The sequence below is a fragment of the Salmo salar genome, chromosome ssa02 (genome assembly GCF_905237065.1).
Source record: "Salmo salar chromosome ssa02, Ssal_v3.1, whole genome shotgun sequence".
Lineage (NCBI taxonomy): Eukaryota > Metazoa > Chordata > Actinopteri > Salmoniformes > Salmonidae > Salmo > Salmo salar.
The window spans coordinates 16,932,416-16,946,587 of NC_059443.1; the positions used below are offsets into that span (position 1 = coordinate 16,932,416).

At 43.9% G+C, this 14,172-nt stretch overlaps 2 protein-coding genes across 5 annotated transcripts in view; one reads left to right on the top strand and one right to left on the bottom strand.

Annotated features, from left to right (window-relative positions):
- LOC106575505 (cingulin) overlaps nt 1-2,475 on the bottom strand; it is a 35,315-nt gene extending 32,840 nt beyond the window's left edge. For 3 of the 4 annotated variants that reach the window (XM_045698725.1, XM_045698733.1, XM_045698720.1), the window contains exon 1: nt 2,368-2,475. In XM_045698725.1, coding sequence (XP_045554681.1) covers nt 2,368-2,435 — 68 coding nt within the window. In that variant the 5' untranslated portion in view covers nt 2,436-2,475. Of the gene's footprint in view, nt 1-2,180 lie in introns of all 4 variants that reach the window. The other variant, XM_014152029.2, reaches the window with a different exon arrangement.
- Nucleotides 2,476-3,226: 751 nt separating this feature from the next.
- Nucleotides 3,227-13,774, top strand: LOC106575512 (SH2 domain-containing adapter protein E). Its single transcript, XM_045698745.1, has 6 exons — nt 3,227-4,370; nt 7,271-7,397; nt 8,428-8,676; nt 8,819-9,143; nt 12,363-12,482; nt 12,741-13,774. Exons 1-6 carry the CDS (start codon nt 3,897-3,899, stop codon nt 12,931-12,933), a joined length of 1,488 nt encoding a protein of 495 aa, XP_045554701.1. The 5' UTR covers nt 3,227-3,896; the 3' UTR covers nt 12,934-13,774.
- The last annotated feature ends 398 nt before the right edge of the window (nt 13,775-14,172 follow it).

The following is a 14,172-nucleotide window of genomic DNA, read 5'->3' on the forward strand; positions in this document are numbered from 1 at the left end:
GTCTCCTAACCCGCCGGCTCTGCTCTCAAATGTAATTCTCCCGCACTGAATTAAGGCCACCTCCATCTCTGGGGAGGGATGGGAGAAAGAAAGAAAGAAAGAAAGAAAGAAAGAAAGAAAGAAAGAAAGAAAGAAAGAAAGAAAGAAAGAAAGAAAGAAAGAAAGAAAGAAAGAAAGAAAGAAAGAAAGAAAGAAAGAAAGAAAGAAAGAAAGAAAGAAAGAAAGAAAGAAAGAAAGAAAGAAAGAAAGAAAGAAAGAAAGAAAGAAAGAAAGAAAGAAAGAAAGAAAGAAAGAAAGAAAGAAAGAAAGAAAGAAAGAAAGAAAGAAAGAAAGAAAGAAAGAAAGAAAGAAAGAAAGAGTGTGTGTGTGTGTGTGTGTGTGTGTGTGTGTGTGTGTGTGTGTGTGGAAAGAGACCACTGCAGTATGGAGTCATGGCTGTGGCTGTCTTTGATTCATTCAATAGTGAGAGTAGAGAGCATAAAGTCAGTAGGCTAGAAATATTTGTTCCCACTTAGCCTCCTCTAAGCTTCATCACGATACTGGACTGTACTCTACAACCAAGGCCTTGTCCCTGCATATAGGGCAGTGCTTCAGTGAAAGCACCAGAAAGAGGATAGCCTTACATGTGTATGACTGTCTCTTTCTGTGGTGACAAATAGATTCCATATCATGACTGATGTTGGGCCCTATAAAATCTGGTAGATTTTTTGCCTGATTTCTCCGTTTTGTTTTTCTAGGTTTCCATTTTTCGCAGTTTATTCAGGTTCACTCAAAAATCACACTTTAATAGAAAAACTAAATATTGTTCAAATATTGTTGAATTCCATTTTAGTGTCTAGATTCTGTGTTCCATCCAGAACACAGATTTTATAGGGCCCTACTGATGACTGTCAGTCATGAGTGGCTGAAATACCAAAGACTTTCCACATTAATGCTGCTGTCATTAGAAAATGTAAATAACACACCAACTTGGGTCCCCAAGACAGTCCTTCAGTTAAGACTGTTTCCTTGGTGATTGGCAATTCATCCCTTCATAACATTCTTGACTTGGACCAGACCATTTTCCACTCCTCTCACACTCAAACAAACAGCCATTTCTTCCTCTGATTCTAATGGCACTCATTGGCATAACAAAAAAGACTGCAGTGTTGCCAAATAGAACAAAAACACCAAATAGAAGCACCCCCCCCCCCGTCCGTCCGTCCGTCACCCACATTCCACACTGTGATGCTCAGTAAACAGCCCCCTTAAACACACCTTCTACCTGCACACTTCAGGGTCTCTGCTCTAAGAGCATGCAATCTGTAAACAGTCTTATGTCTTATGTTATATCACTGTCACTCTCCCTCTGTCAGTCTCTCTCTCACTCTCTCTGTGCCTGTGGCAACAGTAAAACATGTCCCTCAGGCTGAGCTTTTTCCCCATCTGTCACCAATACACTGCTGTGTAAATTCTACATAGTGACAGCCAAAATAATGCATAGACATCAAAGTCAAGTTTAAATTCATAACATCATCTTAACAAACATCTAACACTTGCGATCTTGCATCAGATATGAGAGAACACCCTGTCCATGAGTAATCACTGAATGTTGGCCAATAAAAATGACAGAGAATGATAGTTTAGATAACTTAGGTTGGGTCTCTTTTGAACAGAGTTCGCTGGCTACATTGAATTCTTCAGTGTATGCGTCATAGTATCATGTAGCGCAAGTGAAACTTGGGAGAAGAGAGGCAGTGAGCCAAGTTGTTGAAGTTGAGCTCTGAGAAAGTCAAATAACTGACATGTAAAAAGAGAATGTGTGACATTGACAGATGGGTACACCGACTGTACACATGGTTTTAAATGAGAATTCCACTACGGGAGAGATCTAAACGAGGCAATGCAAAGATACACCTGCTCCGTGGCCTTTGAATTCTGAGTGACGTTACTCAGCACCGTTTCGCCATCATTAAAAGTAAACTTAGGGTAAGAAGACACCAACAAGAGAGCAAGTTATCAAAGACGGAGCGGACAAATGTATTAGCTAGCTATGTGTCTGTAATGCGGCAGCCAACGAGCTAGAACTAGCAAGCTAACCCTAAGCTACTGTCATAACTAGCTAGTTAACCTAGCTGTCTGGGTTAGTTCGCTAGCTAGCTTGCTAACTAGAGCGAACTAAACAACATCCAGAAACATACCTGCTATTTGGTCAAAGTAGTACAATTCATCAATTTATTTTCGACTTTCGAGTCCTCTTCTCTTGTTTTACTTGGTGTTAATACAGATAATGTTTAAATCAGACAGAAAACACTTCTGAAAGAGCAGAGCATATCCATAATTCGAGACAGACAGATAAATTCGTTAAATGCAGCTCCAACCTGTTACCTTTGTGACCGATGCCAGACGAGCCGCCCAGCCTCGCTAGAGGGAATACAGGTATTGGTTGAGCACATAGCAGTAGGCGGTGCTCTAGACAGCGCCCGCTTCGAATATTGGTGAGTCTGTCTGTCAATCTTTGATAAATTGACTCAGGGGAAAGGTCTTTCAGTGGTCTTCATAAATAGAAATAAAAAACTTGGTGAATGAAAATGCCTAGTGCTGTGTTTGTCATAATACATTTTTTAACTGCTAAGAAAGAGGTAAGCTAATGCAGAAACAAACGAAACGCATCACAACTTGTGTCATGAATCAGTTTGCGCTCCTCAAATTCCAACCGTCCCATACCAAACCGACCAGTGTCTCGGCCGGGGAAAGGGTAACCGTTCCACTTGATCTACCAGATCCCCTGCAGAGGGCGCCTTTAGCACACATTATGACAGATTACTGGCAATTAGGACAGAGGCCTAGGGGACAGTTTGTTCTACTAATTTGAATCAACCCCTGAAATGGCCACGAGAGTATTCGACTCTTTTCCCCATAGAAAATATTCAACACAGATTACATATTTTCTTATTTTGAAAAAAAATCCTTGTTCTCACTCATTGTGGTGCCAAAACCTGTGAATTCAAGCAGTGTTCATATTTTTGGATGACATTTTTAATTGCAGCCTATTGTGTTGCACACACCAATTTCAAACAATGTAGGTTAATATTGACTATGTTGATTAATAAATATTGGCTATGTTGAAATACGGCTGTGATGACAACTTTTTTTTTTAAATAATCAATTGAGAAATACGTTGCCAAAGCTGCCCGGTCTCCTCCCTATTAGTGAATAATAGCCTACTATAGGCGTTCTTTGGCCATTCTGTTGTAGGCTAGTCCACCACCACACCCATTTCCCAACTCCGCCGAACTCTTTCTCTCACACACGCACTTCTTTCTCCAGCACTCAGCTTTGACAGCCTGCTCCATACACCAGTCGCTCCGGGAATGGGATCATCATTAGTGAGTGCGAAGAAAAACTTCCAGTTCTTCCGATTCTACGCTCTCCAAAGACTACTCTTCAAACTGCGGGGATAGCTTCGAGATAAAGCGATAGCGACTGTCAGAAATAGATATTACAGGCGTTACAAGTTGATGAAAGGAGAGGTAACTTTACGCACTGTGGAACGACAAAGAGAAGTGGGTCAAGCGACAAATGGGGTGAGGTTTGGAGTTAAAATTATATGAGAACATTTACTACTGAATTTATAGGGTAGAAATCATTATGAATAATTTGTTGAAATAAATTAACATCACAAAAGGGGTAATTCGGATAAGATATCAGGCGCGCGGCGCGTAAACGTAGGTCTATGTGGTCGCGGATGAATGTGCTTGGAAAGTTTTATGTAGGCTAACCAACTATTCTCTGTGTCTCGATTGCGGATGATTTATAAACATTAAGACTAAGTAGGCCTAAGTGAGTGTGTTATATTAGGATAAGTTTGGAGCCAAAGCTAGAAACCAAAAAACTGCCACTGATCGTAACCAGCCATGGCAAAGTGGTTTAGTTCCGCCATCAATCTGAAGAACGGGACCGAACGGGTCCGCTCAGCCTCGGAGTCCGGCCCTCAACCACGAACCAGACACGGGCTAACACCTGGGACCAGTCTGAAGGGGAACCGGGTCAAGGAAAGTGCTGGAGGGATGGGCTCTATACTGACCGGAAGAAACCGAAAAAACTCGGCCATCGAACTGGGTCGGAACGGCTCGGGTACTGGCGGGAACTCCTTTAAGGACGGTAAGATCTGGGAGAGTCTCATCCCTGGGAAGAGTAGGAAGAATTCCAAGCTCGAGGTGGGGGCATCTGAGGAGCATCGGCCCACCAGGACATCCAGTTTGGCGCATGCGTGCATCAGCAGGATGATCAAGGTGGACAAACAGGACAAGGGTCCCAAACATAGCGGTACAGGTGAACAGGTGGGATCCGAAAACGAGAGGGGGAAGGTGGACATCAAAACAACGATGGTGAGTGGTTCAGATTTGGTACTGACATCTTTGTCAACAGTCTTAGATTGAACAAACAAAAATGAAAAAGGCATTTAGTAGTAACAATATATGCTATAATGCTATAATTAGCCCTACAGTGTTATTAGGCTTACTGTAATTCACATTTGATCCTGTTGTTTATTGTCATATGTGTATGGAAGCGTATGGAAGCTCGTTCCCGCCACCCAAGTTATGAGATAGTAAGTCATAATTACGTAATAGCATGTTGTGTATGGCCAATATACCACGGTGAACTGTAGTATGGTCTGATATACTACAGCTTTCAGCCAATCAGCATTCAGGACTCGAACCAACAGGTTTATAATATGAAATAATGCACGCCCTAGAATGCCCTTCAAGCCAATCAGAAACATGTATTCGACAACGCCATGGTATAACTCATGTTTGACTATGTTTGAGCTGCTTTTGAAAGCAAAAGTTTAATTGAAAACATTATTGGCATTGTTGATTTAGATTTTCATAATGGCTATGATGGGAATGGTATCTACTTAGTAAACTTGCTAGCTACTTCAGTGGATGTTGAACACATTTCTAGCAGTAAATGTGTTAAATTATAGCCATGGTATGAAAGGGATAATCAACTCGGGGCTCTATCCGTCGTGGAAGACTAGTGCGTCGGGGAACACACCTTCCAGGTTGTTTATTATTTTCCATAGAACGCATAGCCCCACGTTGATTATCCCTTACATACGTAATGTAAGTCATAATTACGAGATACTAAGTCATAATTATGAGGTAGTCATTCATTATTATGAGATATGTATGTTATAATTATGAGATAATAAGTCTGGATCACGGACATTGAATAGTCCTGCAGGTCACGACCCCTTTTAAAAGGGAAATCTGTGATTCAAACAATAACAAAGCTTACTCCCCACCACTTTATTTGGTAAACAGCTGAGGAATGGGGCAGGAGAAATGTAACCACTCTTAAGTACATAGAGCAAGGACTCTCACACACAGATGTAGGATCTTCATTTGATCCTGTATAGAAACCTGCAGCAACAGGAAATGTGAATTATTATGTGGATTCTAATTCATGGCCATTTTTTGTAGGGGTTGATAAATTTTTCATTATGGCAAATCAAATCTGATATTTTAAAGTGGAAATTACAAACTTTAGAAGCCTTTTTAATCCTCAAATAGACTACAAGTTTGCCGTTCCTGCTATGCAGGAAAATTCAAAGCAACAAAATTGACCAAATTAAGACCCTACATCTGTATGGATGCACGAACTGACCATCCGCGTTTTGAACCTATACAGTGTTTGTTTACAATTACATTGTTTACAAACAATGGAGTAACACAAGTTTATATTTTTGGTTCTGATGAGGTAAGACCATTGCTCATGAGGAATTTCTAAGTTACATTCTTCAAGAATCAATGGCTATATATTAATAATTAATTCATTGACTTAAACAGGCACCAACTCACAACAACAAAACTCTCTCTCTCTCTCTCTCTCTCTCTCGCTCTCTCTCTCTCACACACACACACACTCACACACACACACACACACACACAAAATCTGTGATTCACGTAATACAGATCGCCTAAACGTATCTCATAATAATGACTTACTATCTGATAATAATGACTTAGTATCTCATAATAATGACTTAATTTCTTAGAATTATGACTTAGTATCGCAATATTATGACTTACTATCTCATGATTATGACATACTGTCTCATAATAACAACTTACTATCTCATAATTATGACTTAGTATCTCATTACAATGACTTACTATCTCATAGTCAGATTTTTTTTTAATTGGGTGGAGGGAATGAGCTTCCATACATATATGTGTGCACTGATATAAAGAAAGAACTGTAGCTCGGAGAGTTGTGATCAGTCTCTTTCTCCCACCTCAGCCTTTGTCTTTACTTCTCCCTGCCCCTCCTGTCTCTCTTTCCTCACCACACAATGCACTGTGCTTTTATAACCCGCTGCATTCATGCCACAGCGCTTGGGACCAGCTGTACAAAAAACACACAATGAGACCTAACCTCATTCCCCAGTCTGTCTTCCTGTGTCCCTTCCCCTCCTTTTCCCCTAACTGCTGTCATATACATACACACAGACACACACACACACACACACACACACACACACACACACACACACACACACACACACACACACACACACACACACACACACACACACAGACACACAGACACACAGACACACAGACACACAGACACACACGCGCACACACACACACACACACAGACACACACGCGCGCACACACACACACACACACACACACACACACACACACACACACGCACACACACACACACACACACACACACACACACAGACACACAGACACACACGCGCACACACACACACACACACACACACACACACACACACACACACACACACACACACACACACACACACACACACACACACACACACACACACACACACACACACACACACACACACACACACACACACACACACTATACCTCTTTCTCCTCCTATATTTCTTCCCCCAGTGAAGGCTATGTCTGAGGCATCACCTAACACTGTGGTGACTGTAGCTCTCCCACTGGTAGCTCAGATCACTGTGGCTCCGCTTTGATGAAGATCATACAGGCATTCAGACAGACACGTAAACACTCAACACACAGAGCCATGGGAGGGAAGACACACACAGAGCACAGAGCAGGGGAGATTCCCCAAGAAACATTCCCAGATCGTCAAGGGGACGTTTCCATACCAACTAGACTGTTACAGGTTAATTACATAGGTTATTGCAGTTACTCTGGCTGAAGGCCTACAGTATAGTACTGTGAAGGTTAGGTAGAGTATTTAACAACTTCTCTCCCGCTGTGTAGCTGATTATTCTGGAGGACTATGCTGACCCGTTTGACGCAGAGAAAACGAGGGAGCAGAGGGAGGCGGAGAGGGAGGGAGAGAACGATGGATACATGGAGCCCTATGACGCCCAGGTTATCATCACAGGTCAGTAAGGTCAGGGGTCAGATCTTGTCCTGGAGAGCTACAGGGAGTCCAGGCTTTTGTTCCAGCCCAGCGCTGATACACACTGGCTCAGTTAATCAACTAATCACCGAGACCTTGATTAGTGGAATCAGGGCTGGAGTTAGTGCTGGGCTGGAACAAAAGCCTGCACTCCCTGCAGCTCTCCAGAATCAAGGTTGTAGACTGCTGCTGTAAAAAGGTTTTTAAAGGATCGGACTAGAACGAGACCCTCTGCTCTCTCTCCCCTGACTTCCTCCCTACTGGCGGTTGCTATGGGAATGGTGTTGTGCTGCGACAATGGGTGCAGCTTCCTCTTGGATTTTCTGTCTCCTGCCTCTGTTTCCTTTACCCCATTCTCTGGAAAGGAAGTTACCTCCAGTTTCTTCCCCCCCACCCCTTCCATTTTATTTGACTTTTGTGTGAAAAGATCCAAGACCCCCACTTCCCATCCCCCTCCTCCTGGTCTCACCCAATCACTTCCCAGAATTCAGGAAGAGGTCCGTTCTGTCATCCAATCAGGCGCTGTGTTGACCTTTCTTCCCGTAGCTCCATTGTTTATTCACACAATAGCCCAGACACACAGGCTACCTGACGGCCTCCACAGACATGTCTGACCACATCACAAGCTACGAAGTTGTGTGTTATACTCTTAGAAATAGGGGTTCCAAAAGGTTTCTTCGGCTGTCCCCATAGGAGAACCCTTTGTGGTTCCAGGTAGAACCCTTCCTGATCCAGGCAGTACTATTTTTGGTTCCATGTAGAACCCTCTGTGTAAAAGGTTCTACCTGGAACCAAAAATAGTTATTCTAAGGTTTTCCTATGGGGACAGCCGAATAACCCTTTTAGGTTCTAGATGGCATAGTTTTTTCTAACAGTGTACAACTGAACAATGGATCACAATCATGTCACATTAGCAGTAATGTTGCAATGGCAGAGTTGGGGGTTTGATATCCACATGGGCCAAACAGGCCTACCAAATAATGACCATGCTATTGTTCTTATGACTTTGTAGGTATTCGTAGGCGGGGCTCCAAGGACCTGCTGAAGGTGTGTGTGCTGCTTCCCAAGGGAGATGGAGAAGGGGGCAAGCCTGCACCCCCCCAAATCTACGACACTCCCTACGAGGGGCTGCTGGAGACGGATGGGGAGGCAGGAGGGGTGTGGATCCCTGTGACACGGCCGGAGTCAGACCCTCGCCCCCCTGGGGAGTATGAACATCCTTGGGAGTGGAGGAAGGAGGACATCGTCAGAGCACTGACAGGTAGATTTATGTTTTCCAGAGGGAGGGAGGTAAAGGGAGGAAAGGAGGGAGGTAGAGAGAGGGAACATATTGGATACAACAATGATACACAAACATACACAGTTCTCTCTCTCTCTGTCTCTCTGTCTCTCTGTCTCTCCAGCCCAGTTTAAGAAGGGAATGAGCAGTTTGCCCCCTAAAGAGGAAGCTCCTCCACTCATCAGACAGCAGACTCTCAGTCATCAGCAGACCCTCAGACAGAAGACCTGGAACAAGAAAGTCCTCGTCCCCTCTCCCTCCTCCCCTACTTCCCCCATTCTCAAACTCTCTCCTCCCTCACCTCTCTCTCATTCCTCTCCCCCCTCTCCCACCTCTCACTCTTCTCCCACTCCCAAACTTGCCCCATCCTCTTCTCCTCCCTCCACCACCTCCACACCCAACGCAGAGACAGCCAAAGTGGACCCCACCCTGCCCCTGGAGAAACAGAGGTAAGGGAAGAGGAGAGGGAGAAGGGAGAGGCTGGATGGGGGGGATTGAGATACACTATATATACAGCAGTATGTGGACACCCATTCAAATGAGTGGATTCGGCTATTTCAGCCACACCTGTTGCTGACAGCTGTATACATTTGAGCACAAAGCCATGCAATCTCCATATAGACAAACATTGGCAGTAGAATGGCTTACTCAGTTACTTTCAACGTGGCACTGTCATCAAATCAAATAAAATGCTATTGGTCACATACACATATTTAGCAGATGTTATTGCAGGTGTGGTGAAATGCTTGTGTTCCTAGCTCCAATAGTGCAGTAGCATCTAACACTTCACAACAATACACACAAATCTAAAAGTAAGGAATGGAATTAATAAATATATAAATATTAGGACGAGCAATGTCGGAGTGGCATTGACTAAAATACAATAGAATACAGTATATAGAGATGAGTAAAGCAGTATGTCAACATTATTAAAGTGACTAGTGTTCCATTATTAAAGTGACCAGTGATTCCATGTCTACAGTATGTACATAGGGCAGCAGCTTCTAAGGTGCAGGGTTCAGTAACCGGGTGGTAACCGACTAGTCATAGGATGCCACCTTTCCAACAAGTCAGTTCGTCAGATTTCTGCCCTGCTACAGCTTCCCCGGTCAACTGTAAGTGCTGTTATTGTGAAGTGGAAACGTCTAGGAGCAACAACGGCTCAGCCGTGAAGTGGTAGGCCATGCAAGCTGAAGTGCTGTAGGGCATGACGCCTAAAAATCATCTGTCCTCGGTTGCAACACTCACTACTGAGTTCCAAACTGCCTGTGGAAGCAACATCAGCACAAGAACGGTTTGTGGACTCTGGAGCAGTGGAAACATGTTCTCTGTAGTGATGAATCACGCTTCACCATCTGTCAGTCCAACGGACTAATCTTGGTTTGGTGGATGCCAGGAGAACGCTACCTGCCCGAATGCATAGTGCCAACTGTAAAGTTTGGTGTTGGAGGAATAATGTTCTGGGACTGTTTTTCATGGTTTGGGCTAGGCCCCTTAGTTCCAGTGAAGGGAAATCTTAACACTACAGCATACAATGACATTCTAGACGATTCTGTGCTTCCAACTTTGTGGCAACAGTTTGGGGAAGGCCCTTTCCTGTTTCAGCATGACAATGCCTGTAAGGGGGTGAGTGACTGGTTGCCGGGAAGTCAGGCGCAGGAGAGCAGAGATGGGTGATAACAGGAGAACTTTAATATACCCCCTGGCCCAAAGGCACAGGCGAAGCAGCACAAAGCACAACCACGGTAACATGAACCGGATAAACAAAACAAACAAACCTAGGTTTAAAACAAACCTAGCGCAAGCCAGCCTGTAGCGTAACACCCTACACAAAGAACAATTCCACACACAGACATGGGGTAAACAGAGGGTAATATACATTTAGTCTGATGAGGGAATGTGAACCAGGTGTGCGGGAAAACAAGACAAAACAAATGGAAAATGAAAGGTGGAGCCGCGATGGCTAGAAGACCGGTGACGTCGACCACCGAACGCCGCTCGAACAAGGAGAGGGACCGACTTCTGCGGAAGTCGTGACAATGCCCCTGTGCAGAAAGCGAAGTCCATACAGAAATGGTTTGTCAAGATCCGTGTGGAATATCTTGACTGGCCTGCACAGAGCCCTGACCTCAACCCCATCTAACACCTTTGGGATGAATTAGAACGGCAACTGCAAGCCAGGCCTAATTGCCCAACATCAGTGCCCGACCTCACTAATGCTCTTGTGGCTGAATGGAAGCAAGTCCCCGTAGCAATGTCCCAACATCTAGTGGAAAGCCTTCCCAGAAGAGTAGAGGCTGTTATAGCAGTAAAGGGGGGACCAACTCCATATTAATGCCCATGATTTTGGAATGAGATGTTTGACGAGAAGGTGTACACATACTGTTGGTCATGTAGTGTAGCATGATGCCGCCACCACCATGCTTGGAAATATGAAGAGTGGTACTCAGTGATGTCTTGTGTTGGATTTGCCCCAAACAAAACGCTTTGTATACAGGACATAAAGTTCATTTCTTTGCCAAATTTCTGGCAGTTTTACTTTAGTGCCTTATTGCAAACAGGATGCATGTTTTGGAATATTTTTGTTCTGTACAGGCTTCCTTCTTTTCACTCTGCCAGGTTAGTATTGTGGAGCAACTACAATGTTGTTGATCCATCCTCAGTTTTCTCTTATCACAGCCAATAAACAATGCAACTTTTTTAAAGTCACCGTTGGCATCATGGGGAAATCCCTGAGGGTTTTCCTTCCTTTCCAGCAACTGAGTTAGGAAGTACACCTGAATCTTTGTAATGAAAGTGTAATTAATAACTTCACCATGCTCAAAGGAATATTCAATGTCTGCTTTGTTTATTTTTACCCATCTACCACTAGGTGCCCTTCTTTGTGAGTCATTGGAAAATCTCCCTGGGCTTTGTGGTTGAATCTGTGTTTGAAACTCACTGCTCTACCGAGGGACCTTACATATAATTGTATGTGTGGGGTACAGAGATGAGTTAATCATGTTAAACACTATTATTGCACACAGAGTGAGTCCATGCAACTTATTATGTGACTTGTTAAGCACATTTTACTCGTGAATTTATTTAGGCTTGCCATAACAAAAGTTGAATACTTATTGACTCAAGACATTTCAGCTTTTCATGTTTTATTCATTTATTATGGGGTATTGTGTGTAGACCAGTGACACAAAATATAAATGTAATACATTTTAAATTCAGGCTGTAACACAAACATTTTTGGAAAAAGTCAAAGGGTGTGAATACTTTCTGAAGGCCCTGTATTCTGTATATCGTCATAGCATATTGCTGTAGCCTGTACTTACTCCTCAGCCTGAAGTGTCTATACTTGCGCCAGTGAATACTTTACTTTTCGGTAGTCGCTGACTGGTAAGATTCTTCAGGAGAGCGGTCATGTGTGCTAGCAAGGCAAAGGTCCTGGGTTCGAGCCTCGGCGTGAAGGAAGTGGTATTTGCTAAGCAAGCGGTCTCTATCTCTCCCTCCTACCCTCCTCTAACTTCCCAACCCTCCCCATATTCCTCCCCCTAACCTTCAATATGACATTCATCCCCATCCATTCTACTGCTCTGAAGCTCTAAACGTTGTATGTATGTTTGTTTCTCCCTCTCTTTCCCCTCATCCCTCTCTTCTCCCCCCTCCCCCTCCTCTAGCTGGTACCATGGCAGTGTGAGTCGCCAGCAGGCAGAGGCTCAGCTCCAGCGCTGCAGGGATGCTAGCTTCCTGGTTAGAGACAGTGAATCAGGGACCAGCAAATACTCCATCGCGCTCAAGTGAGTGTGTTTGTGTGTGTGTTACACTTATCACTCTTCAGTGAGCACTCATCATTAACCACTTTACACACCACAGACATGGAGAGTGAGCAGCATGTGTTGGAATAACTAAGCCCCTAACGCTTTGCTACAGTACAGACATCCAGACTGAATCCTCTAGTTATGTAGCTATAGCTCCGCATCTCCCCGTTACTGAAGTAATATGGTTGTTTCTCCCCCCCACCCCTCTCTCTCTCTCTCTCTCTCTGTCTCTCTCAGGACCAGTCAGTGTTGTGTCCATATCATCGTGGCCCAGACTAAGGGCAGTAAGGGTCTGGGTTATACCCTGGACCAGAGTAGCTGTGTGTTCAACAGTATACCGGAGGTGGTGCATCACTACTGTACACACAGACTGCCCTTCACTGGAGCTGAACACATGACCCTGCAACAACCGGTCCCCAGGCCACACTGAACACACTGAACACACACACACACCACTGCAAAGGAGTAACAGGTCTCACCCAAACAGCCTGAGAGGTACAGTATCATCTTGAGTTTCTCCAATGCACAGCCTAGTGGTCAAACCCTCACACTGCATAGCACAGAGAATGTTTCAGGTGGGAATAATGTTCTGTACTATATATTATGTCATGTTTCATGTGGACCCCAGAAAGAGTGGCTGATGCTTTTGCAGCGGCTAATGGGGAGCCTGATAAATACCAAATGCCAAATGTTCAGCTAGTTAGCCTAAGTACCTGTGTGTGTCGTGTGCTCTGGATAATATTAGGCCTCATTGATTTGATAGCTGTCTGTATTATCATCAGACACATACAGTATGGTGCCTGTTAGACAGCAGTATGATCTGTTTTTGATGTGAATGTATTTGCAAATGTGATGGTTTCTGCAATGACCCAGGCTTGTTACTGTAATATCCCAGGTTTGTTACTGTAATATCCCAGGCTTGTTACTGTAATAACCCAGGCTTGTTACTGTAATATCCCAGGCTTGTTACTGTAATATCCCAGGCTTGTTACTGTAATAACCCAGGCTTGTTACTGTAATATCCCAGGCTTGTTACTGTAATAGCCAAGGAGCCAAAGCTTGGAATTGTAATATCCTATGCTTGTTAATGTAATAACCCAGGCTTGTTACTGTAATAACCCAGGCTTGTCACTGTAATAACCCAGGCTTGTTAATGTAATAACCCTGGCTTGTTACTGTAATAACCCAGGATGTTACTGTAATAACCCAGACTTGTTGTACAATGTATGAAATACTGTAATGTTGACTGGAATAAAGTGAATGTGCATTTAGTTTCCTCTGTTTTTTAGATAAAGGCAATTTAATAATTATGACACACAGACACACACACAAACACACATGCACACACACACGCACACACACACAAACACACACGTACACACAAACACACACGTACACACACACATACACAGACACACACACACACACAAGCACACAGATGCGCGCACACACACAGATCAGAACAGAAACACATATGACTTGGGTGATGATTGCCCGTGATGAGAGTGAGAAGCTAACTACAGGATGTGTGAGCTGAGCTACTCTTTAACCGCAGAGCCATTGACCTGGGTAGTAAATCAATTAGAGGTAGACACTACACAGGAACATACACACAGAGAGAGAGAGAGAAACACACACTTACAAATGTACACGCACACCTCACGTTTAC